The 27,228-nt window shown below is 36.6% G+C and overlaps 1 protein-coding gene across 5 annotated transcripts in view; it reads right to left on the bottom strand.

The window, feature by feature from the left end:
• Positions 1-27,228, bottom strand: part of LOC148951151 (uncharacterized) — an 86,971-nt gene that overhangs the window by 18,462 nt on the left and 41,281 nt on the right. For 4 of the 5 annotated variants that reach the window (XM_089090677.1, XM_089090674.1, XM_089090678.1 and 1 more), the window contains exons 4-8: positions 26,609-26,718; positions 25,120-25,242; positions 12,362-12,463; positions 5,690-5,846; positions 1,953-2,097 (exon numbers count right to left, since the gene is read on the bottom strand). In XM_089090677.1, the coding sequence (XP_088946803.1) occupies positions 1,953-2,097; positions 5,690-5,846; positions 12,362-12,463; positions 25,120-25,242; positions 26,609-26,718 (637 nt within the window). The remainder of the gene's footprint in view (positions 1-1,952; positions 2,098-5,689; positions 5,847-12,361; positions 12,464-25,119; positions 25,243-26,608; positions 26,719-27,228) is intronic. The other variant, XM_089090676.1, reaches the window with a different exon arrangement.

Below are 27,228 nucleotides of genomic sequence, written 5' to 3'. Positions count from 1 at the left end.
TAGTACGCAAGTCCAAATCTTAAATTCGTTTCAGCGACATGAAATTCGTCAGTATATTGCTAAAACCGAAACCTACTATTGTGAAAAGTTTGTTACGAGTTTTCCTTTCAACCTGACAAGATGCAACATAAGTTTATCTGTGTGTCAGAGCCAAAACATCAATATTTCTAAGACTGTTCTTATCTGTACCTATATAATTGCCTATGTCAGTGGTTCTATAGCATTTTGCCAAAAAACACTTTGCCATCACTTTTTGTTCCATCAATTTTTCGAAGATTGCCAAAAGTTTCATAAAAAAAAGTATCACTGTTTTATTCTGTCATTGGACCAAGACTAATTGTTTTTTTTCTGCCATAGCAAAAAGCGTCATCGTTTTTTGTCATAAATAAAGTGTAATTGGTTTTTTTTTTCTGACTTTTCACAAAGTACCATCGTGTTTTGTTATCGGACAAAGTGCCATTCTTTTTTACATCTTTTTTGTCATCACAAAGTGTCATTGCTGGGTTAATTGAATCCATAGGAGGTTGCAGCAAATCCACATATATATGGTTAATATAATTAAAATCTTAATATTTACCGATTTTTCCGATAGACAAAAAACATCCCCAGGGATTACAACCATAAAAATTTGGGGAAAATCGAGACACAGGAGTTTATTTTGGTGGAGGCACAAATGGAAAGCAGAAAAAAAAACGCAAATTAAGTAAAAAAAAATACACAAAAAGAATAATCACAAAACCTTTAATATTCTAGAGAAGGATTGGCCCGTAAAAAAAACAACGAATCTCTTTCTTTGATCGGCTTCAAACTTAAAGGGGAATAAGATACATTTTTTAAATGCTTTTCCTTTTGATTCCCGTTAATTCAAAAGTATAGAAAACTGTTGATTATTAAAACAAAGCACTTTGTCCAATGATAAACATGTCAACCAGGGAGGATTGAATTCACATATATTATAGCAAAAAAGTATGGAGTAACATATTTTGGAGGGAACAAGAATTTAGAGAAGCAAAGAAACTTGCCAAAAACGTATCAACAGACATTCTTTTTAAATTCTAATATTCTGGAGGAGGGTTGGGTCTGAGAAAAACTTATCACGTTTATTGCGATGACAGGAAAAGGTAATGGCGCCCTGTCCAATGAAAGAAAAAACAGTGACACTTTCTGTAATGACACTTGGAATTGACCAGAAAATCGATGACACGAAGTTATGTCAAAAGGTATATATTACCGCCAATTACTGATCTTTAACTCAGTAAACATCGTTGAACTTTGTGAAACGGGTATTCGAAGCCTAAAGCCAAGCGCGCATTTCACATTATGTAGTCAGCAGGTTGAGTCAAATGAGGACAAATTACATAAGTTTTCTTAAACGACCAGTCACATTAAGATTTAATAATGCCAAGATTTAGCTAGCACTACTTTGTATATTTTTCATAGAATTTTCTGATTAGCTGAACAATTCTCTGAAAAATTCTGACTAGCTCAAATTAGCGGAAGCTAAATCTCGGTATTAATCAAATCTCATTATGAATGGGCCTTAGGTCTATTCTGTTTGTCCAATAACTGGGAGATCGAGAAAAAACTTTAATAAAGTGTGTTTATTTTTTTAATGGTGGGGAGAGAAGTAACAGGGGAAATTGGGGGAGAGGGGAAGAAGCTAATACTTTTCTCCTATTCTCTCAAAAAAAGCTAACTCCACTTCTTTCTTTCTTATACCTTTAGCCCAAGGGGCTCTGCTACAAGTTGTTCTTATAACTGTGTCTGGTATTCTTTTTATGAAGTTACCCCTCCCCCTCCACAAAAACATTTATTTCATACATGTCTGGTCCAATAAGAGCACTTACTGAACTAATCAAGGCCTGAATAAATGTATCTGGTTTGAAATACATGTACTTCTCTTAAAAGAAAATTGATTGTAAGAACATGATTTTAAAATCAGATATTCTTACCAATAAAATTGAGGCAGTTGTCACCAAGGGCCCATGAGCCTTCATTTTCCACTACATAAACTCGGAGCTCTTCCAAACTACTTCTGTCGTCGTCACTTAAATGTGGTTCAATGTGACGCATCAAACTTTGGAATTCATTCAAAATCTATGAAATGAACACTAGATCTTAGTTGGGATTCAAAAAGTAAACAAAACAAGATGATGACAATCATAGTAAACCATTACCTAAAGAATATACAAAACATATTATGCAATTAAATGTCACAAAAGCATCGATTATTATGGAAACACCATCGATTAGAAGAAAACAAATGCTGTTTTCTCATGGTTCAATACAGTAGTGCAATAATCTTCCTAATCAATTTTATTTTTGGCAGGCTATAGATTGTGTTGAAATTGCCCTTTTGCTTGGAAGATATGATATTCGGGATATTTTTTACTCATTTGTCCTCTATTTATTCTTCAATTGCTAAAAGAGCTTCAGATTCTTAAAATAATGCTACACTTACAAGATGTACATTCGAAGTAAACAAAACAAAAAGAGAGAGAACAATGAACTACATGCTTAATATTGAAAAGTGCGAAAAAAAGCAAAAAAGTAAGAAAAAAAAATTGCCCCCTCCCCAAGATTTTGAAAAATGCACTTTGCCCCCCCCCCCTCCATTGACTGGATTGTTCTTGCTTTTTACAGCTTTCAAACTAAAAAAAAAACAGCACCTTGACTATTCTATTTAGTATATCATTACCGCATCCGCCGTCCTTGCTGAAAATTCTTCCTACTACCATGTTATTAGCAGTAGCATTATCCTTAATAAGCTAGAAGTGAAGCCATTAATTTAGTAAAGGGGAGAGTTACAACTTTCTCCCAAATTTAATTCTACTGCAACTTTAACCACAACCAAGACTGCACCATTATTAGGAGAAAAATGTTCAAGTCCCTGCAGCTTAAACCTATATATTCTTGCTTGAAGGAATACCAATGGAAAGCGGTAAGTTATCGAGAGCTGTATCTATTAGATATATAGGTGTTATGGTAGATGAGACTATATCTTTTAAAGATGATGACATTAAGGTTAGTATGGAATTTTTCGTACATACAGTAACCAAGGCCGTACCCAGCGGGGGGGGGGGGTTGAACCCCCCTCCCCCCAAAATGATTGTCTGACTCGTAAAAACGTAATAAAAATGGATATAAACAAATTTTTTGTGCGTTTTTTGAGGTTTTTGTGTAAACCCCCCCCCCCCCAAAAAAAAAAACAATTTGTAAAACCCCCTCCGAAAAAAAATTCTGGGTACGATCTTGACATTTACTACGGGGAACTAAAATATTTATTCCTTCTGAATTTTGTATTTTCACTTATGCATCGTACTCGTTTCACTAATACACGTACATCGTGTATTTTCACTTATACGAGTGACTGCAAGTACGTTCCCTAAGACACTTACATCAACAAAAGCTTGTCCCAAAAATGCAATTTGTGTTTTTAATAGCATAACAACTAGAGAACCAGTCATCGATGAACATTAAAACTTATAATTTCTGCCATTTCCTGGTCAACCCGATTTTAATATGAATCTTTTAGTGCACCAATATTGTTATCTAAATGATTTCGTCAATGCTTGAGATTTGTTTATTACAAGGCTTTCTCTTCATTCATGATCCACATAGTGGTATGAATTTTTATTTGCTCCACATAGAGTATATTCGTTCTGATCTATAATTTAGATCAGATATAGAATGAAACTGCATGATATAGAATGAAACTGATATTGTGAAAAGATTATTTTACATTTACTGTTTTGCAGTTCATTTATGGTGCTAATTAGTGCATAGGGAGGTACGAAACGAAGCAGTCCGCTTTTTCTCTTTTTTGTTAATTCACATAACTCTTTTCACTTTTACAATTCTTCTCATTGTTATTGTTTCTGTTTTTTTTTGCTTTTGTCATTATTATATATATTTTTTTCGAGATTTGTTTTCGCGTATCCAACAAGTAAAAATAGTAAGGTCGACAATAATGTAAAATTTCAGAATATGCGCACTAGCAAAAACTTAGTAACGAGTGATGCGTGTCCTATTATCATTTTCTGCGCATCTTCATTACAAGTCTGACACAAATATCAAAGTAAGTTTAAATCACAAAATTGTAAGTAAACACTTCACAAATAATGTTATATTCTCATCAAAATTGCTATATATGGTTATCGAAAGAACTAATTTCAGTCAACGCAATAGCTTTGCAGTCAACTCCCATCCTGATTGTATACGTTGGATGGTCAAAAGAAGTTGAGGAGGGTTTATTCAATTGGAAATAATCTCCCATGTATTGTTATCATTTTCTGATATTGTTCATAACCAATCTGAGACTAATATAAAATTAAATAGAAATTAAAATATTGTAAGTGCATTTGTGAGTGCCCTTTTACGGTGAGGAAATCAATCAAATGGTAACCACCCACCTTTTAAACATGTTTGTGTCCCTTGGAACCTATGCGGCCTAATGTGACATCTAGTAAAATGTTCAAGGTAGGCACTTTAATCAGAAAGGTCAAAAGCTACAAAGAATATACCTTTAGTTGCAACATGATACGAGCATCCCCCAGGGTAAGGGCAACAAATTATACAAAATCGCAAATTTTAATAGGAAGGCTTCATAAAGTTTCAGAAGATAGATGAGCATATCATACCCTGTTGAAACCAGGATCGTGTAAAGATTTTGGTTCAAACGATTGCATTTTTTGCTAAAAGAGCCTAAGCAAAAACGCATTCATACGATATAGACCTTAACTAGGGCGATACGCGATTTTTCCCATATACCGTTTCTAAGAGAAAAAAAATTCAAAAGCTGTGTAAATTAAGCATTCCAAATTAGCATGGATGGATACTCATGGTATCCATCCATGACTAGCAAGAGAAGTTCTAATCTATTATAGAAAGTATCCCGTATTCTTGTGAAGTTTAACAAAGACCGAACAAACCAATAATTTCTGAAAGCGTTTATTCAGCATCAAAGTTCTTTCGCAAAAAGATTTCTAACTTAGAGAAAGCTCCCAGAACTGTTGATTCTGCTCTAGGCTGAATATTTTAAAGACTTTCTTCAGTTTGACAAGACCCCTTTTATTTCTGATATTAAAGGTAGTATATAAAGGTAGTATACAATGGACAAAAGGCAATTGAATTTAAGAAGGGAATAACCATTACTTTAATATTTGGCAAAACAGAGAGATAAGTTAAATTATTTATTTTTTTTAATATTCGTTCTGCTTTTATTTGTTAATTAATAGAATTTATTGTGTTTCTTTTTTCTTTCTTACTTTTCGGTTTTTTCCCATTTCAAACCCATTTAATTTTTCCATTGTCTGATTTTTTTGATTTTTTTACTTTTTTTCTTATCTTGATTTAGCTTTGGCACGCTTGGCTTTACCTCGTCTATTAGCTATAAATCTATTACTTTTAATATATCCCTTAAATAGCATAAAACCCAAAAACATTCAAAGATACTGCAGCAATCATTACAATTTCTTCTTCACCCCGTCCATCCCAAGCTGTTTCTTAAACGTGAAAACGAGTGTAACCCCTAAAAAAAAAAAAAAAAAAAAAAACCTAAGACTGGTCTGAGGAACAGGTCAAGTACATATAACGACCAATAATAATTCTATGAAACGTCTCACAAGATTTGGAAGATCCTGGATTAAATGCCTAAAAGTAACTTCATCATACTGACAAAACTACTTACATCAAAAGTGTCCTTAAAAACAATAGGTGGAACTTTTGGCTTAGTGGTAAATTCGTCTTTTTCAAATTCAGCTGCTGAAGAGACATTAGTTGGATCATTCTGAACGTCACCATTTGCCTCTGCTCCTGACATGGCTACACTGCTATACGAAGGTAAACTACAATCATAGTGAAGGTTAGCGACAGTATCTTGTTAATAAAACGTTTCATTAATAAAAACGCATGATCAAAAAGGTATCGAATCGATTATAGTCCATACTAATATTATTACTCTGAACTAACTGCGGCACCAAGCCCCCTGAGACCAACTCAGCTGCTCACGCTCCTCCCCCAACCCAATCTATTCAAAGCTTCACTCTTTACCCCTCACATGAAGTTCCTATTACTTTTAAATCGTTCCTTATTCCCTCTTTCCATCCAATTTAGGGACAACCTTCTTTTCGTTCTGCCCCAGATGGATGGCTAAAACGAACAAATAGCGCAAGCTTTGCACAAAATTAGGACAGGGTTAATCGCATCACAAATTTTGACATCTAGTACCCTTTTTAAAGGATGTGACAGTTCAGAAGGCACCCAACCGTCCTTTTTTAGCTCTTTGTGCAACCACGTGGCCAAAAAACAGAGAAACTCATGTTCTACTACTCGACCACCTATTACCTTGTTCCAAGTATGGACGCAATATTTTTGAATAATATTGAAAAACCTTATGCCTCGCTCAATCGTGTGAACCCATAAACTAATTTTGGTTAAACTAACTATAATAAACTAGTATAATTTTACATTAATTACAAATTAACTAGACCATTACAAACCACTTTTAATTATAATCACTCTGTCCTTTCTTTATAATTAAACCCAAGCAGTTAAACACCATAACGTTTTCTCCGGCCTTCTTCCAATTTACTACGGCGTCCCACAGGGATATTGTCAAGCCCCATTTTTTTTACTGGTGGCCCTTTCCGTAGCTATCGAAACAATCCGCGTTTTGCTAATGATTTTTTCCCCATAGAAAGTCCTCGTCCCGCCTCATGTAAAAAATCATCATTTTTAGCATTAAATTCTTATTACTTATACCACCAAAATTTTAAACAGGCGAGTTTTTCACCCATCCATTGTAACTCTTTTCTTTCCTTTCTTTTTATAACCAAATCAGCTGTATATTAGTGATTTGATGAGGAAATTTTATTTTATAGAATTATGACCTTTTTTTTACATAATATTTGTTTCGAATGAAAAACCCTATTTGAATTGTATTCAAATGATTTATTTTATTTTATTAGACTCTTATTTTAGCGTAATGGTATTAACATGTTTAAATTTAAAGTTGCTTGTCATAAACCTATGAAGCAAATTCAGCTGTTAGTCCAGGAAGGGAACGGTTTGACCAGGAACAAATTGCAATAGAAATGATTCTTTCGCTACCCGACTCAGAAAAATGCGCTGATTCCAAATATGCAACGTTTGCTCATCTAGCTGCTTCAAAAGTATGTTTTTTTTTTTAGGTTGAGGTTGATTTTGAGAAGGTGAAATTCGTGTTTCCATATAAAGCCGTAAAATAACAGAATTGATGTCTAATCAAGATTAGGGTATTAGATCACAGTGGGTTTCAATATCACTTTTGTTTTAACGTAAAATTAAAATTTTTATTTATCTTTTTAGGTTGAGCGATGAACATAGATCGAAATACAAAAAATTATGTTTTTGAGGTTGATGTTGACTTTGAGGATGTAAAATTCATGTTTTCATATGAAGGCATACAACAACGAAATAAATGTCTAAAATAGGGTACTAGATCATCGTGATTATGAAAATCACCTTTATTTGACTGTAAAATTAGAACTTTCATCTAAATATTCCATCAGTTTCATAACCCTTTTGTGACTGACGGGTATCTAACAGTCCCAGAATGTAAAAATCCTTCAGGTGATTCTAAATCTATCATTACAGTGATAAAACCTGTTCCATCGTGTTTTGCCTTATCTGGCTAGTCGATTAAATCTGGCCAGTCGGATGCAAGTCCTATAAAAAAATCGTCCTGCGGCTGGGTGGCTTCCACACACTCATGAGTTACATTGGGGCTGTTGGACAGATTATGGAAGGCTCTGGACTTCAAGACACGTTGGAAATAATATATGCGCCAAATACTGTTCTCTTCCAAATACTGAACACACTTCTCTTCACTGAACTTTACGGCACTGAAGATGGCGCTGATTCAGCAGACACGGAAAGAATATTCAGTGCCTCCGACGAGCTTATGGAGTTCTTCACTGTTTATCTTGGTGCATTGGAAGGTGACACAGACATGCAAAGTATAGAGGAAAATCTATCCCAGCCAGAAGTCGCCAAGAAATTTTCTTCTCTTAAACAGTAACTTTCGGAAAATTCGCGTACGGCGAAACTGTGGATACAATATATGAAAATGATAGACATACTAAAGAAGTTCATCCAAGCAGAGCGTACGGGGAACTGGGATCTTCACCTTCAGGCAGTTGAAGCTATGTTGCCGTATTTTGCAGCGTCCAACCACTTTCTATATGCGAAGTCTGCCAGGGTGCAACTGCAAAATATGAAACAGCTGGAAACTACCAATCCCTACGTGTTTGACAATTTTCAGAACGGGAACCATGTTATCCCCAGATCCAAAAAATTTTGGGCGGGCCTGTCGTCAGATCTGGTCATTGAGCAGATCCTCATGCGCTCGTTGAAAACTAAAGGTAGTCTTACAAGGAGAAGCAGCATGAGTGAGTTGCAGAGGCTGACTTGGTTACTCTCAGCACCAACTTGTAGTGCAAATAATCCGTCGATGCAAACTTTTGCTAAGGTCCAATACGAGACGAGCGAACAGCACAGAGAAGTTAGAGAGTCGAGGATTGAACGCGACAACCACGACAGTAGCAAGCTCCTTTGCATTCTTGCTGAGAATACCCCTTTTGCAGAAGACCTGAGCTTACAAATCATTACTTCAGGAGTTACGGATGACGAAAAAGTCAAGGCCGACACAGCTAGATCCGTCGGACAAGAAATCATGGATGGCATGACAGGAGAAAACATGAACACGTTCACATTCAAGAGAAATTCTGTGACCGTAACGCTTGCTAATAAAGCTGCACCAGTTGTTAACGGACAGTCAGTTGCCGTTCATCAAGAATTGATGTTTCAGCGGCTGGTGACAATTGCTGAAAATAGTGAAGACGATTTGGAGTCACACTTTAAGTATGAATTGTGTTCACCGCTTCCGTCACTTTTTGAAGCAAACGGACTTCCACGAACAGCCGATAAGCCTGCCCTCGCCGATGCGATGTGGCATCTAGTTGCAGAGCAGCAGCCGAAAACTGAAGACTTCGTCAAAGATTTCAGTGACAAGCATATAGTTCTCGATGGTGGGGCACTGCTTCAGCGAATTCCTTGGGAAAAAAACTCAACTTATGATAGTATCTGCCAGAAATACGTTGACTACGTGGCACGGAAATACGGGGCGCAAAGAACCTCGGTGATTTTTGACGGATACGACCAAGCATCTTGAATCAAAGACATCACCCATTTGAGACGGAAAGGGAAATGATCGTGCCCGCAGATCAATTTTAACAGGAATATGGTCTGTTCTACAAAGAAAGAAGTGTTCCTAAGCAACTTCAAGAATAATCAAGCAATCATATCCATGACCAGTGAGTACCTGACTAAAGCTGGGTGTCAGGTATACCAAGCAGAAGGAGACGCTGATCTTCTCATTGTTCTAACCGCAGTTCGATCTGCTTCTCTTATGCCTACTGTCCTGGTTGGAGACGACACAGATCTACTTATACTCCTCTGTTATCACGCACAGACAGATAGCAAAGCGATCTACTTTTACTCTGAACCTCGAGATGAAATCTCAAAGAATAGAATTTGGGATATAAATGCAACGAAACTTAAGCTTGGATCCCGTATATGCAGCACAATCCTGAATGTCCTCGCCTTCCTTGGGAGCGACTCAACTTCACGTGTCTATGGCATTGGGAAGTCAGCGGGACTACAGCTTCTGATAAAAAACAACGAGTTTTACGAATCCACTAAAGTTTTTATGGACCCACTATCCACCAAGCACGACATTTCAGCAGCTGGGGAGAAAGCACTGATGCTTTTATATAAGTGCCCAGGCTCAACTTCAACCCTCAATCAGTTGCGTCATCTCAAATTGATCGAGAACGTTGTAGCACCTGCTTCTCATGTTTAGTTTATTGTGCTCCCCCCCACTAGTGATGCTAGCTACTTCCTCTTGTTTCTAGTTTATTTGCAAGTTAAATCATGGAAAATCCTGGGATACACGCTTGAACAAGTCCATAATGGTTGGATGCTTCAGAATGGATTATATCGCCCTATTTTTGGTGCACTCCCCGCGGCCCCCAACTCTCTCCTTGTCGGTTTTGCAGTAACTACAAAACCGACTGCTCAAATATGCGATACACTTGCAAAAGAAATGGCATGAAATGCACCTGGGCCTGTGAAGCTTGCAAGGGAACAAGTTGTGCGAACTGTGTTACAACTGAGTTTCTCGGAGTTGATGATCTCGATGATAATGATTATCTATGAACACTGATATATCGTTTTTTTTATCACATTTGTATATTATATAACTGAAAAAGTTGAGAATGCTTTAATCGTTAATTAAACCATCAAAACGGGTGATAGTTGTCATTCTACATTTTAAGACCGGTTTCTTTCAGATTCAGCTTGGTTTAGGACTAGATGAGAAAATTCACCCTCCTCCCGCATACTTCCGCTTTAAATATTGATAACCGTTGTTTATCCTTGCAGTTAGAGATCATTTTCAGACTCAGCGTACTTTATTACCCCTAAATGCATATTGTTTTTTGTGGTTCTACGCATTTCTGCAAAAGAAATATATCTCCTCCTCGTTATTTACCTCAACCCCAAAAAAACGTATTTGTGAAACAGTTAGATCCGCAGACTTTGTATATTAGGAATCAGAACATTTTTCCGAGTCGGGTAGTCAAAGAATCATTTCTCTTGCAATTTGTTCCTGATTAGGGCCTTTTTTTCACACACTTCCTGGACTATCTGTCAAACATCATGATAGCCTTTTTGAGATTACAAAAATTATATCACCGAAATTAGTTCTATGAACATCAGCTAGAAGTTAAAAGGTCATATAACTTCAATATACGCAAAATTACAACGATATATCCCGTGAAAATGTAAATAATCAATTTTAATTTTAAATAATGTACGTATTTTGGGTTGCAACACATGCAATTCATGCCTCATTTAAGTGTTGATTTCTTCAAAGCTCAGGAAATTAAAAATAACAAATTTATCATTCTTTTGGACGAAAATCCCCCCCCCCCCCTGGGCAGCAATATTTAAAACTGACCACCTTCATCAATCTAATACAACAATATCAAAGCCCAAGATATGCATGACTCCAAATTATAAATGATTTCGTGTGATAGAAATGGTATTAGAAATACTAAAAAAAAAAAAAATATTATTCTTATAAGCTCTTAATATAAGCTCTTAACTCCCAAATATTATTCTCAACAATTCCAGTAGGTACATACATAAATATAGTACATGATGTATGTTACCACAGTATACGTTAATGGGCCATCAAAAAATATATGCCTCCGCAGAGTGTCCTTACTTGTTTAGTGTTCTTTTTTATTTGTTTTTTTTTCTTCTATTTTGCTTGTTTGAAGTGTTAATTTCTTTTCTTTTTGTTACTCCGCTTTCTTTTTTTGTAGCGGGTTACAAATAAATCGTTCTAGGATATATGTAAGATATATAACTTATAACATAATGGGAGCCTGGCATCAATGGACTCGTGGCATCCATCCATGACTCTAGTAAGAGTAATTTTAATATGTTATTGCAAGGACCCCCTTGAAACCGGATCTTTGTCCTTTGCCTAGTTCTAACACAAAATGTAACCACTAGGCAAGATATACAGATTAAAAAAGACAACAAACAGAGAATTAAAAAAAGAAACAAAAAAGTAAGATTGCTTCAAAGATAGAAGCGGCTTGTTGTATTACGAATAAATTTGACTTGGGTCAGCCTCCAGACAGCAATTTAGTTTCAGATTTCCCGATTAAAGAGGGAACCTGATGGGCTGCGTTATTATTTAAAGAATATGTAGGTTTTTTGCCCCTAATCATTTGATAGCAATGTAAGGTTGTGAGGATAAAAATAATAAACATTATCTCTAAAAGACTCGTTCAACTAAAATATTGGTTACGTTCACTATAGAACTCACGATTAGAAAAGTAGGAACATCTTTTCCCTTTTTTTATAAGAGCCACCAATAAAAAGTCTCGTCCAATATTCTGTAAGTTTCATTTTTAGCAATCTCTGCAATGTAATTGAAATGCATCGATTTAAATTTAGGAATGGAAAGTTCATAATGAAAGAATAGACAATGATATTCACGAAATGACAAAGTACAAAATAAGCTGAACAGCATTGCATTAATACTTGGAACAGACAAAACAACTAAAGGCTTTAGATAGGGGAATAAACGAAGGAAAAAGGGGACAAGACTAATTAAAAAAAAAAAAAAATAAGACGAAGATAAGATTACGCTATCTGCAACATGCTTAAACACAAAATAAGCTAAATAACATTGGTTTAATGGTAACATAGGAAATACAATTAATGGCTTGTATAAACTTCTTACCTAGATTGGGGTGTAAGTGAAGGAAATGGCTGAACTTCGCTTCCACTAGCTGGATCTACGCCTAATTCGCTCAAGAAGGGTAGCAAGGTTGGCCCTAGAGGACTAGATATAATTAGGAATTAGATTCAATCATACATAGAGAACGAGGGATAGGTTTATCCTCCCCCAAATAGGGAAAAATCAAGCTGAAAAGATAAAAAAATTCTTTTAACGACCATCTGGGCTCATGGTTCTTTCCCACTACAAAAAGAATAAAAAAAAAACACCGGAAAGTTTCATAATAAGGTGAATAGCAATATCTGGAAACCATTTATAAGATTAATAGCCAAGACAAATCCTTAAGCAGTTAAATATATATTATTTTATAACACAATAAATCAAACACAATAGTCGCATATGAGTTGACAGAAAGCAGTGCTCGTGTGGTCAACTCAACCATTATAGCCTAACGAATAATGGACAAAATAAAACAATATATGCAACAGCTTTAATCTTAAACTGTATATTCTGAAAAAAAACATGATTTTACCATTTAAACTGTGTAATAGAAAGTGGAATTGCTCAACAAAAAACTGTTTTTCAATGATTTCTTCCACGTTCCATCATGATTGTAATAACATGCTGGTCTGTTAAACCTGTGTGACATTTTTGAATAAATAAAAATGATTTATAACAGTGTCAGCAACCCCCCCATAAGGAAAAAGAATAAACAGGGGTTTACTGTAATTTTAAAAAAGAATAAGAGATTAACTAAAATAACAGTCCCCGACTCTACCCTCTTATATATTTAGTGTGGATTTCCCAGCAGGGGCATTCCCTTGAATACAGCTTTATAAATGTAACTTTACAGCATACAACTCTCGGCCAGAGAAGTGCGTTTACCGAAACCTATCTAGCAATAACTTGTAAACTTACACCAAACTCCACCTACAACACATTCGGACTATGTTTCCCTGCTATTAAATCCGAAAGCTACTAGAGGAACTAACTAAATCTTAGAAAGGAATTGCCAATTCACTCAAAGCTGGGACTTCGGAAGTAAAAACATTGAAAAAGAAGGCGGAAAAATTGATTTAATACCTATTACCATACACGAGACACAAGTAATGGTCGAACAGAAGAGAGGTTAGTTCATTGAATAAAAAGATAAGAACAAGCACTAAAAAAGCAAGTAAAATAGATTGAGAAAAGCCACTTTACATGAGTATGAAGTAGGTATGTGTAATTAGGAGATCCCAGATTTGTGTTCTTAACAAGATATAATGATACCAAATAGATATACAAAACAGTTATACAGCTAAAGTTCCTGGATTTTTAGTAAGGACTTAGGTTATTCGAGCATTAATCATGGGCCATTGCAAAAACATGAAAATCCCATTTCAATCAAAAACTAAGCAAACATAACAATTTGTAATATTTTATAAGTTCCATGTTATAGATGGATAAAAGTTAATTTTAATCTTTCACTTAATATTAAAGCAACAATGACTAGAAATTTGGTAGGAATTTGGGACCATGCCACGTATGTTTGCACTAGTTTTAAGGATTAGGACAAGGTTCCACGTTCTATTTTTTTTTTTTTTTTTTTTTTTTTTTTTTACACTGAATTGCAGGCGACATCTTACTTTTTCTTGATGGGAAGGAGACAGTGGACTGTCCTGCCCGGCACCAAACAACCTAAAAAATGGCTTCCGATAAGCATTCTAATAAATAAATAAATAACGATTTTATTTTCAAATGGCATAAAAACGGTTATTCCGATCAGAGGCAGTTTTAGTCATAATAAGACACTAAACATATATAAAAAATATGAAAATCACAGGCATAGACATTGTCATGCAAAAATATAAATTGATTCGAAACATCACAGATTCAAACTAAACAGAGTCAAGCGAATAAAAAGAATAATGAACTAAAGAAAATACATATGTACAATTATTGACGAGTGGGTGCAGAATTAAAAAACTTGACGAACGAGGGAACAGAACTACTTGCATACCGCATATGCCGTTCTGGTACCGGCTGAATGTTTGGAACCGGTTGAGCTAACTTTCGTAGGAGCCTTTGGCGCGAAGGGAGATGTTCAGGAGGAGGATTTCATGAAGCCGCGGATTTTCCAAAATACCGACAACAAATTTAAAACACAATTCATCACGGCGTGTCGATAGACTTTCAAGTAAAAATTGTTTCAAAAGGGAGCAATAAGTGACTTTGAGAACTTTGACACTACCAGAAGAGCTCGGTACTCGATCCTTTCCAGGCGGTCCTTCTGGTCCGAATTCATGCCGTAATGCCAAACGGGATAAGCATATTCTACCAGCGGTCTGACAAATGTAAAAAAAAATACGCAATAGGTGGGGGGTTGGAACACCATGACGAGCAAAGAGTTTTAAAGAAAGGTAACCAGGTTTGCCCGTTTGATCATCTCCTGTGTCTGTTTTTCCCACTTCAGGTCATGTGTGAGATATATTCCCAAGAGTTTGATATCCATGATGCCTGAAACATTTTGTAAAGCAAGGGATGAACAGTCCCTCAGAAAAGAAAAAGTTAATACGAGCGATTTTTCACGACATTATTCTGTCTGCCTCACTTGAAATACTCTTTTCACCAAGCTCCAACACGGATAGATCATCAACGAAAATCAATCTAATCTAATCTTTTAAATCGGTTTTAGATTCACTGGCAACTCTTCAGCTCTTCAATCTGTCCAATCTCCAACTATTTCTCCGGATTATCACCGGGCTATCACCTATTTTCCGGGTTATCACCAAAATACAACGATGCAACCTACTTTATTATATTAACGATTAAAGAGTCCTTTCTAGGGTATTCTTGGTGGTAGATAACGAACAATGGAAAAGAGAACATATATAAATGACATCTATGCTAATGAGTAGAAAAAGCACAAAGAATAGAAATCGTAATCATAGGCAGCGCGCTAGCGCTGCCTAAGTAAAGAACGATGTGGCCACAATGTGTGTTTTTTTTTCTTTCTTCGACAGGCACTTCGTACCGAAGAAGTTGTTGTAGAAACATCGAAAAGGGCACATTCCATTGGAAATTGGGGTGGCTAGTGTCCTTTTTAATAGTCGAAAGTGATTGGAGAGCAACTAGCCCCCCCCCCCCGGCCCATCATTCCCCCAAACACATTTAATAAAAATTTTTGAGATAGCTATGTTGTTTAACGTAGTTGAAAGTTCTGGAAATTCGGTCTTAGAGGATGACAACCACCCTAACAGACCTTAGGGTAAGGGTTGTAATTTATGCTTGGGGGCATATAAGGTGTTTATAAAAAGCGTTGTCGTTTCCAAAAGGGCTCATTCGATTGGAAATCGAAAGGCCTAGTGCCCTTTTCAATAGTCGAAAGTGATTGGAAGGATTGACATATTTATAGTAAAGATCGAAGTGGGTATAATGTATTATTTTTTGTTGTTGTTGTTGTTTAGACCAGGGCACTTCGTATCGAAGGAGTTGTCGTGGGAACTTCGAAAAGGGCTCATTCGATAGAAAATAGAAAGGGCTGATGCCCTTTTTAATAGTCGAAAGTGATTTGAGGGCAACTAATCCCCCTTCCACTCCCAACCTCCCACGCCAACCCTCCCATTTCTGCTATTAAAATTTAACCAAGTCAAAATAGCGTAAGTCCACTTATTTTGTGGAAAAAGTTTTTTTAATCGTAATAATTAAAAAAAACGTCTTTCTGGGAGTACTAGGATTTCTTTTTCTTTCTGCGAGTCTTTGTCGATAACATGATTATTTATATTTTTGAAGTTGAATTTTTTTATGAATCTGAAGTCTAACCAATATGTCTCAAAAGCGAAGATAGGTGTGGCGCAATAAGTGGCATCGGTGAGAAAGAGATTTTGAATATAAGTGCAGTCACTCGAGAGCGAGGAGAGAACCTTCAAGTTACTGTAGGAAGTCGAGTACACATTGATTGCCGCAGATCTTACAAGGACAAGGAACACTTAGAATAATTATAGAAGCAGAAAATAAAGGACTAGAGAAAACGTCAGATCTAGAGACTTGTCTTTTTTCATTTATCGACATATTATCATGCTTATCCAACGTGGTCATCTACACATTTTTCTCTTATCTCAGATATTTGTCAGACGCAAAGAGCAGCTTTTTCTATCAAATATGTTGGAGTGAAATTATGGAACAGTATTCCGCTGGAAATAAAAGATTCTTTTTCAGTTCCGCAATTTAAATATTATTATACGAAACATATTCTTTCTACTATTAAAAATAAATAGTTTTTTGGAGGATTCGCTCTTTTTTTTGTAGTGTACAGGTCCTTTTTTCGTTGTTTTTTTTTTTTTTTTTTCAAAGTTTGTCTGTTTGTCAATTTGTTGCTTGTCAATAATTGGTGATAGTATTTGTATGAATATTCGAGTTCTCCAGGGATTACATTTAGGCTCTAGATATCATTGATCAGTCTTTTTTTTTAAAAGTTTGTTTGTTTGTCAATTTGTTGTTTTTTTTTCAATAATTAGTGATAGTATTTGTATTAATATTCGAATTCTCCAGGGACTAAATTTAGGCCCTAGGGAACATTGATCAGTCCCTGGAGTTGTGTTTTATTTGTGTGTTTATATTGAATAAAGTCAAAGTTCAAAGAGAAAACGCCAGAGCTAGAGAAAATCAAAGAAGAAGATGTCTTCTGCGATTCCATTCAAGGAAATTTGATTTCAAAAGCTGTTGTTTATTTTGCGGTACAAGAATTAGCCTCAAGACTCGCAAACTCCAAATTCAAGGGACCACGATTTTTCTTCGAGTTACGTATAGCTCGACTTATGAATAGTTCGAGTTATAGAGGTCATTCTACACAAAATTCGACTTATAAACGCGCTACAACCGTTGCAACCTGCATACCGGGGTCCGACTAACAGAGGTCGATTGAAAAAAACTTTGAGATACAGAGATAAACTTTTGACTTGTAGAGGTAAATTGAAAATTGAATGACGAATTATCTATTGAATTTCGAGTTAAAGAGGTAATTTTCGAGTCATTCCGATTTATAGAGATAAAATATAACCGAAAAATTATTTCGAATTATGCATGGTTTTTCCTTCGACTTAGACAGGTTTTTCCAAGTGGATTGAAAATAATTCGAGATCCAAGGATTTCGAGTTATCGAGTGTCAATTGCATAAGAAATGACATTTTTGGTATCAAAAGTGAAGATAATGGTGTTCAAATGATAAAGCACTCAGGAAGACAGTGGGCTGGGTTGTCAGCTGACCTGCTAAGAGAACAGGAATTTATGAGGAGTCTTAAGACATCCAGAGGCCTTGCTGGTGGAGGCGGAATGACAGAATCTCATCAAAATATTTGGGTCATGTCACATACTGCATTGAAGATTGAGAAGGACTGATAAATTTAGTGAATGAAATGAAGGCTCCCTTATCAAAAGTAACCCTCATGACAGCCAAGAGAGCTGGTTCACCAGATATAACAAACATAGATCCTAGCTTGAGCTTCCAGAGGTGCTTGGTTATTGTAAATTGTTCAATCATACCAGAAACAGAGTGCTTCAGACAAAAATTATATGCTGTTCCTTCGTCACTCAGCATTACAAGGATCCTTGCTTCTCAGAGGTCGGAGGAGCATGACAGTCCCAAGTCCGTAAAATGAGGATGGTTGGGCGATAGGCTTGTGACCGATCCTCGTAAAACTCCAAACTGCAAAAGAAAAATCGATGATAGCCTCGGATACCCCACTACGCCATTCGACGACAACCTCAGCACGCCCACGGACACGATTTATGAAAGGGAAAACTGTGACGAAATTTGGATTCTGGAATGTAAGGACACTAAACCAGCTGACAAAACCCGAACAAGTACTCAGAGAGATGAAGAAGTATAAGCTAGATCTCCTTGCTCTCAGCGAAGTCAGGTGGATTGGATCTGGATATGAACAACTAGGAGATGGTTGCTCGCTAATTTACTGCGGAAATGAATCCCGGCACCAGGCTGGAGTTGGGATAATGCTGTCTGACCAGGCCACCAAAGCACTAGTTGAATGGAAGCCAGTCAGTGAGAGGTGCTTACTTGCAAGATTTGTAACCACCCATCTGAAAATCTCAACCATTGCATGTTATGCTCCTATGAATGATGCGTACAATACTGATAAAAGTCATTCTACCAAGCTCTTTAGTCATTGACATCAGAAGTACCATCACATGACCTTTTTTGTGCGGTTGGGGGCTTCAATGCAAAGGTCGGAACAGATAGAGACTACTGTCCGCAAGTCCTAGGGAGAGATGGTCTTGGTGAAATGAACGAAAACGGAGCCCTCCTGGTAGATTATGCTCTGAGTAATGATCTTATGGTCGGCACAATTCAGTTTGAACATAAAACCATCCACGAACAGTCATGGATCTTGCCATACGATAGGACGAAGAACCAAATAGATCATCTCCTAATCTCAAGGAGATGACGGACAAGTCTTCTGGACGTACGTGGTTTCAGAGGGGCAGATGCCCAGTCGGATCAAATCCTGATGGTGGCAAAATTGAAAGTCAAGCTGAAAGCACACAAAAATGCAGAATCGAATTCTGCGAAGCTTTATGATGTAGATAAGTTACATGACCGAGAAACCCGAAAAAACCTTTTTATGGAGTTGAAAAACGCGTTCGCTTTGCTTGAAATAGAAAACTGCACAGACAGTCCGGAAACAGTATGGCTAAAAATGAAGACAACACACAGTCAAGTTGCTAAGGATGTGCTCGGATATAAGAAGAAACCGAAGGAAAGATGGATATCACAAGAAACTTGAAAACTAATCGATGAGAGCAATGACCTGAGACAGCAAATTCTCTCTGCTGGCGGTGACAGACCTTCGGTCTTCGCAAATATCCTGTATAGAATATAGGATAAAGAAATCAAAAAGTCGGCAAAAGCTGACAAGCGGAGATGTGTAGAAGAAAAGGCTAGACTAGCAGAGGAAGCAGCTAGAAAAGGAGACTCCAAAGCAGTTTACAGGTTCACAATTGAAATGCTAGGAAAGCTGCCCAGCAGATGAAGCCAAGTCAAAGATGAGAGCGGAAATGTTCTCACCGAGACTGAGAAAATTGACGAGAGGTGGGTATCCCACTTCGAAAAGGTTTTAAATAGACCAAGACCAACTGACCGAGAAAGCATCCCTTCTACGCCATTTCTTAACCTGACAATTGAGAAAAATCCCCCCATATCTGCGGAAATACTTGTTGCAGTGAAGAAACTCAAGAATAAAAGATCGCCTAGTGAAGACTGCATAACTTCGGAAATGATCAAGGCATCAGTGAGGACATGCCTCTCAGCGTAGATAACACTGATCGCAACAGTCTGGCAATCCGAGAAGGTCCCTGGCGACTGGACCAAAGTGATGATTGTTAAGATATTTAAGATAGGTGATGCACTTATCTGCGATAACTGGCAAGGTACAAACCGTATATCAGTACCAAGTAAGGTTGTAGCGCTTGTAATACTCGAGCGCCTGAAAAAGCACTCGATCCGTATCTGAGAGAAGAGCAACATCGTGGGTCGTTCTCTTTTCTGTATACTGTGGTAGTATATGCGCTTAGGGTATCTTCCATGGCTAAATTGAGCATGCTGAGCCTGAAAATGTGTTTACTTTTAATATCCAACCATCCGTTACTGAGATATCATCACTTTCATCATCGTCGGGTGTGGACTGTTTTTCATACTTCTACATTACAAACTCTGGTTCACCTTAATGTGCAAGTGACGACTGTCTGAATGAATGAACCATTTGTGGGTTCAAAAATGCGACTCGAAATACCTCATATCGCTAGGAGGTTTAACAAAGAAAAGAAAAAAATCCAAATGGCACGTATTTTTTAAAGAGAAAGCATATGAGAAGAGAAAAGTGACGTACAATTTACCTTTAACAAGTTATGTTTCCTTTCATAAATGTCTTCGTACCTTAACAAGCAGCGTTAAAAAGACTATATTTTTGTCGTTCCTCTGGTAACTTGATGTCGTTTATATTCTCACCACGTGACTAATAATCTTTTCTACCTTAAGTATAAAAGTGATATGAGGTATTCGATTTGCGTACAGACAAATTTCGTGAAACTTTGCGCACAGATAAAATTTCTTATAATATTTTTGCTTTGAAGGAAGCAGTTTTAAAAACCAGTAGAACTGTTAAAGCAAAGCAGTACCTATTAGCATTAAGGAAGGCTCCTGTTCCAGCCTGGAATTAGTTTCAGTGAATACGCTCGCTCGAACTTCGCTACCTACATTAGAAAGTAACAGTCCCAAACCGACACTCAAAGGATTGATCTCGTCTTGGACATCCACACTGACGACAGCCTAAAAAACGTAGCGCGTGAACACAGAGGAACTTCGTCTTATGCCGTGAAAATCACAGACCGAACCCCCGTACCTCAGATGAGCTGGCATGACTTTTTTAAATAAACTAAGAACAAGAGTCGACTCTTCCATTTTTTGGCGACTATGGTAGTTATTTCAACGCGCGATATCGCTTTTCGCGAAGGCCTCACACTTACCAACCACGAAGAAGGTGACACTCGTGCGCTGCTCCATACCTTCCATCATGCCCAGTGCGACTATAACTTCATAGTCATCAGAACTGTGGATTCTGATGTAGTTGTGATTGCAACAGTTTGTTCCAGCAGCTTCAGATTGATAACATGTTTGTCATCTATGGGCATAGAGCAAAGACAAAAATACTGCCCATTGACGATATAACTTATCGCCTAGGACCTGACAGGTCTCGCAGGCTTCTCTTTTTGCATGCCTTCTCTGGATGAGATATGACTTCTCCTTTCGCTTTTCATGGAAAGCATGGTGTTTGGAAGACCTGAAAAGCCGTGAAATCCATTCTTCCGACTCTCGTTACTCTGAGTACATCAGGAGCCACGTACCTAGATTGTCACTTTACAGACATTCAGCGATTCGTCGTCGTTCTTTACGAAAACTCAAGCGGCTTATCTGAAGTGAGCAGTCTGCAGAAAGAGCTTTTCACACGAAAAACAGCCGGAATGGAAAGACTGCCCCCAACAGCGGCTGTTCTTGAGCAGCATACCAAACGCGCTTACTTGCAGGCCCAGATATGGGCATCATCGTGTTGTCCGGAACTTTCCCCACTGGATCCAGGTTTATACGGCTGGGTAAAGCATGACGGAAGCTGGGAGCCTTTCTGGACTAATCTTCCAAAGGCAGCGACAATTTGCAACGAAGTGGTCAAATGTAGCTCTAAAACAAAGTGCAAAAGCAGGTGCAAATGTGCAAAAGTTTCCCTTAAATGCACAGATCTCTGTTCGTGCAAAGGTTGTGATAATCAGTACAATCAATAGTGCACTTTTTGTAGCTTTAATTGTCAGAAGCCGATTTCAACCTCTATCCTGTACGTGAGAACCTCATTTTCTTTTTTAGCAATCTTTATGATGAAACAAGTCGAAATCGGCTATTTAATTCCTATGATCCATGTGATTGTTTAACTATTTTGAAATACCTGAAGTAGTTTATTATTCTACATTTTGTCATCATAATACTATGCTTCTTACGTCCGAAGTTCCGCAAGTCAAGCTGTTTTAGTTCAATAAATGATTATTTTTTTTTTTTTTTTTTTTTACTGAAAGCTGATTGAGGAGATCTGAAACGGTAATTAATTAATTACAATCATAAACGTACGAGTATTATCTCCTTCGGAATGTTATAGGGAGGGTATGAGTTCTTGTTAGAGTATGGCAGAGAAACCGTGGTTATGAAACTGGTAAATCCTCAACCAAGTATCCGATTACAAAAATAACCACATTTTAAAGAGATATTAAACTCGGTCATCGCTCATTCTCAAAATCAGCGTTTTTTTTCTTCGCGCGGAAAAAAGCAAAGTCGATTCTTCACATTTTCCGTAACATGTTTACCCGTTTCTATGCGATTACGATGAAAAATACAAAGTCAGAAAGCGGAAATTACTCAGAAGTGTATGAAGCGTAGTGATGAAAATGATGATGAATCGGTAACCAGGAGTGGAAAAAAAAAGTGAGCACATTTCTGGGATCAGGAGAGACAAATTAGTCAGAAACGACCCTCTGATTGAAAAGATTTCTCACTCTGAAAGTCAGCTATTTTTTTCCAAACGGAAAAACGCAAAACGGTGCGATAATCGTGTAGGAAAATGTGGTTCTGCCCCCAGTCAGATTTTCCATATTTTTCTGCATGTGTCTGCCAAATTTCATGCTTCTACCATAAAATGCACAAACCTGACGCTTACGTACCTAAATAATGCATGCTCTAAACTTATTTTGAAAAGGCCTTCGATTCTGTGGACCGTGACACACTCTGGGAAATTCTACAGTATTATGGTATCCCCAAGAAAATAATAAGTTTGATCAGGGCCTTTTACAAAAATACGGAATGTTGCGTAAAGACAGAAAACCGAACAACTAGATATTTCAAAATTATGTCAGGAGTGTGACAGGGATGCGTTTCATCACCGATTTATTTGTTATTGCAATGGACTATGTGTCGCAAAAAGCGACTGGTTTTGGAGTCACAGTCAAAAATAAAATCATCTCAGAACTCGACTTTATGGATGAAATAGCACTCCTGGAAAGGACAGAGTAGTGATAGCGCCAGATGCTTAACAAAGAGAGAATTGAAGCGGGGAAAGTTGGCCTGAACATCAACATAGACAAGACTAAATCAATGGCAGCATCAGGCTTGCCAGTCCAGCTCCTGTACAAAAATCGCAGAGTCGAACAAGTCCATGAATTTAAGTACCTCAGAAGCAAGGTCGATTACACAGGAGAGGTGCAAAATGAGGTCAAGAGATGAATTGGCAAGGCAAACACTGCTTTCAACAAACTTAAGCCAGTATGGAAATCAAAGAAGTACTCGCTTGCACTAAACTGCAACTACTTAATAGCAACGTTTTGTCTGTGCTATTGTATGCCAGTGAGTGCTGGTAATTAGATGTAAGGACAGAGGAAAGACTCACAGCTTTCAAAAATATGTGCTTGAGACGCATGCTGAATATCGGTTGGCGTCAAAAAGTCAGCAACATCGAGGTTCGCAGAAGAACTGAACAGCCGCTTATTACTGAAGTTATTAAGAAGAAGAGATGGGGCTATCTTGACCACGTCCTTCGGATGGAGGACTCCAGAATCCCGTACCAGGTTCAACAATGGGAGCCGCGTAGACGTCGACAAAGGGGAAGACCGAGAAACATGTTCGCACGTAAGATCGTGATCTACGCAGTGCTCACACACCACTACAACCCCAGTGGGAGGATGTATTCCCCGCAGTGCCAATACGTGACGTTTACCGAGGCTTCGTCGGTGCCCTATTCGCCACAGATGGCTCAAGAGGACTTAAATTATACGTTCTAAGTAAGTTCTTTCGTCACTCTTTGACGACGATAGGATCATGAGGACACCAAACAAGACTGACCTTGTGAAAGCTCTATTTGAAGCTTGAAAAGACGTAGATAACCTGTGATTAATTACGAATTAACTAATAGGATCCCACCTTCAAATTTAGGATGTTGGAGCTCTTTTTCACAGACTTAGACTTCTTCATCCGAGCAACATCGAATCGTTTTCTTTTTTCTTCTTAGTAAAAACAAAAACAGAAAAAAAATTATGCCGCTAGCATAAAAAATATCACTGGCATAGCGCAAAAGTGAGTATTTTTATTATTCCCCTAATAGATTCCGTTTGCTAGCTAGGTCTTAATGTTTGTAGATCCTTTAGTTTCCAATCTCAGGTTCTTAGGATCTAAAAAAAAAAACTTAAGCTAAGGTGTTCGAGAATCGTTGGAAACCGAAGTCATTGTAGAAAATGAGCAATAACGAAATTTATCTAGACTATAATCCAGCTTTTGTGACCTTTCTGTGCTTTTTTATACCAGCGTTAGCAGTATGTTAATTATAGTGATTTAGTACGAATAACGAGCGACTACAACTGGTATATTAGATTTTGTTTTACCTCTATCGATCTTACCTTAATAGCAATCTTTTTACTTTATATTCAGCAAGCGATATTATTCAAACATTTCAAGCATCAAGTTCTAAATTCTGAAAAGATGCATCATAAAGTCTTGGTCCGTTCCACCATCTTATCCGACTTTTCTCGTAATTAGGTTCATTTCCCTGTGTTTTTGCATCTTTTGATTCAAGTCTGATACAAGTTTGATAGAAGTTTTTTGATGGTTTTCGTGTCTGTGATGATTTTGTGTTTTGAGGATACTTGTGTATTTTCATGATTTTTTTTCCTTTTTATTACTCCAATTTTGTAAAAAGTGAGTAAAATCATAGATTATTACTAATGTTATTATGTATCACATCTTCAAAAAATTTATTCTGAGCGTTTTCTATTACAATAAACATCTACTACTGAATGAACATAAAAAAGAAGAAAAAGCCCATTATTTACTTTTTGAATATTTAATTTAATTTTTTTTATTTGATTTAACAAAGCTAAGTTATAGATTTAGAGCCATATATTCTATACGGCTCCATGTAAGTTATCAAATTCTAGGTACTTTATAGTTCAATTTTTAACACTAAAACATTTATCATTTAAAGTCAATTAAGTAGATATGAAAGAAGAAAGTATTAACTATCACAACTATCACGTCTCGTTTGTTGTCTTTTCATTGAGTTTTTTCTCTCTTTGTTGTTTACTATCACAACAGTAAAACAGAAACACTAAAAACTAAAAAGTGATCAGCTCACATAAAGGAAATGAATTAAATGATTTGAATTTAATGAAAACAAACTTACGTATTTAAAACAGAGTCTGGTAAATCGAGTATATACTTGGGAATTGATCTTCCAGTGAGAAATGTAGCTAAATCCTCTGAGAAGTTGTTACAGTTGTGTTTCAATAAATTATATGTACCGGCACTGAAAGAAAAAAATAATGATATATAGATTGATGTGATACATCGTAAATACTTAACTTTAGGAATTACCTTTTTAACTGCCAAATTTCCATTATGTTGTCCTCTCAAACTAAAAAACATATCTCGAAGTTTCAATACATTTAAAAATGAGCCAATTAAACTATTTACCGCGCTCACTTTATAATACTCACTTTTTGCTCCCCCTCCGTTCACTGCGATCAGAGACTAGGAACTCAGGCTTATACAAAATTACATTATTTACTCACCTACTACTGCATACTCAACTTTTCTTTAAATTTTCCATTATTAGTCATTACTATATTATCGATCTGCTTACCCAGTTTAATCACGGTATGAATTAAAAAAAAGAAAATCAAAATTGATTTATGTGAGATATGGCTGCTTGGTAACAATATTTTTATAATTGCAAAACCATCGGTAACTTCTACTTTTCAATTGGATCGTGTATATTTTTCAAATTTGAGAACATTTGAGAGAGCATAAAAACGTTTTTCAGGAAGGAAGAAAAAGCAACTTGAAACTGATAGCATTTTTTATGACAAAATTTCGCTATCACCCCGACCACTAATATATGTACTTGGATTGCAATTAGTTGCAATAAATCCCCTTGAACTAAAAAGAGACCATTTTTTTGTTTCGGTTAAAAACAAAAATTACTCCCCTAAATGAAATTAGAAGTCTGAAAAATATAGCACAAGAGCTGCGAAAAAAAACACAAAACACTGCCCTACCGTTTCAGAAATAAAATTCACATTTTCATTAAAAAAAAGAAAAAACTCAGTTGAATTATATTTCGTTATTCTTAACGTTATATCCCTAAATATTGAGCTAGAAAAGAGACAGTTTTCGACAGGCAACTAGAGCAATTTCCTGCTCATCAAACCAAAAACTACCAATACACGATTGAAATTTCCCTAAAAAAAAAAAAGAAAAAAATCAAATGAATTATTTTTCGTTATTCTTCACAAGATACTTAAATATTGAGCTGGAAAAGAGACACTTCTCGACAGGCAACTAGAGCAATTTCCTGCTCCCCAAACTAAAAACTATCAATACACGATTAAAATTTCCCTAAAAAAGGATAAACGCATCTAATTATTTTTCGTTATTCTTCACAAGATACTTAAATTTTGAGCTGAAAAAGAGACACTTTTCGACAGGGCACTAGAGCAATTTCCTGCTCATCAAACTAATAATTATCAATACACGTCTAAGATAAACAGAAAAATATGGCTTTGAATATAATTACACAAATTACTTAAACGTACTTTCGAAGTATTTAATAACACTTTGTTAAGCGCTTTATTAGACTTCATTAGAAACAAAATCAAAAGTGCTAACCATACCGAAATCGTTCAATGGATAGCTCCTCAAGATACTCGCCAAGTATTTCTTCAGAAACCTGGGTCCTTCCTAATTCAACTATCTTGTCTGGTTTGCCAAGAATGGTGTTTCCCTGAAATATGATTATGATTTAAGAAAATTACAAAATATTGCTAGCAGTATAATACATGTATGTTGCCAAAAAGTCCGTTTCGTTTAAGAAGAAATTTGACCAGGTCCAAATGCACCAAGTGTAAGCGCGTCGAATTTATGAAAGATAACTACGCATCTGGATAACATAAAGGATCTCTTACCCTATGTTCACACAGACAGGTGCGTTGCCGAAAACGCAATGTGGTGCGTATTCCGCACTGCATCGCCTAAGCGATGAAACGACAGAATCTGTTCACATCAAAAAATTTAACCGCATAGTAATAGTCTAGACCTACATAGCCTAGGCTTGGCTATTAGAGCACAATTACCAAATCAACAATTGCATTTGTCAAAAAAGGGGTGGGAACATAAAATGGTAAAACAAATATCTCCTCTGTTTCTCTCAGTGGATTGTGAGCTTTTGTTATACCTTGGCGGAAAGCTAGCTATTAAAACAGTCCAGTCCATTGTTCACCACATCCTTACCTGG

Source organism: Artemia sp. Qi Xiang Cuo, chromosome 6 (genome assembly GCF_049724085.1).
Source record: "Artemia sp. Qi Xiang Cuo chromosome 6, ASM4972408v1, whole genome shotgun sequence".
NCBI classification, from domain to species: Eukaryota; Metazoa; Arthropoda; class Branchiopoda; order Anostraca; family Artemiidae; genus Artemia; species Artemia sp. Qi Xiang Cuo.
The sequence above is the reverse complement of the archived record's forward strand: the minus strand, read 5'-3'. Positions and strand labels throughout refer to the sequence as shown.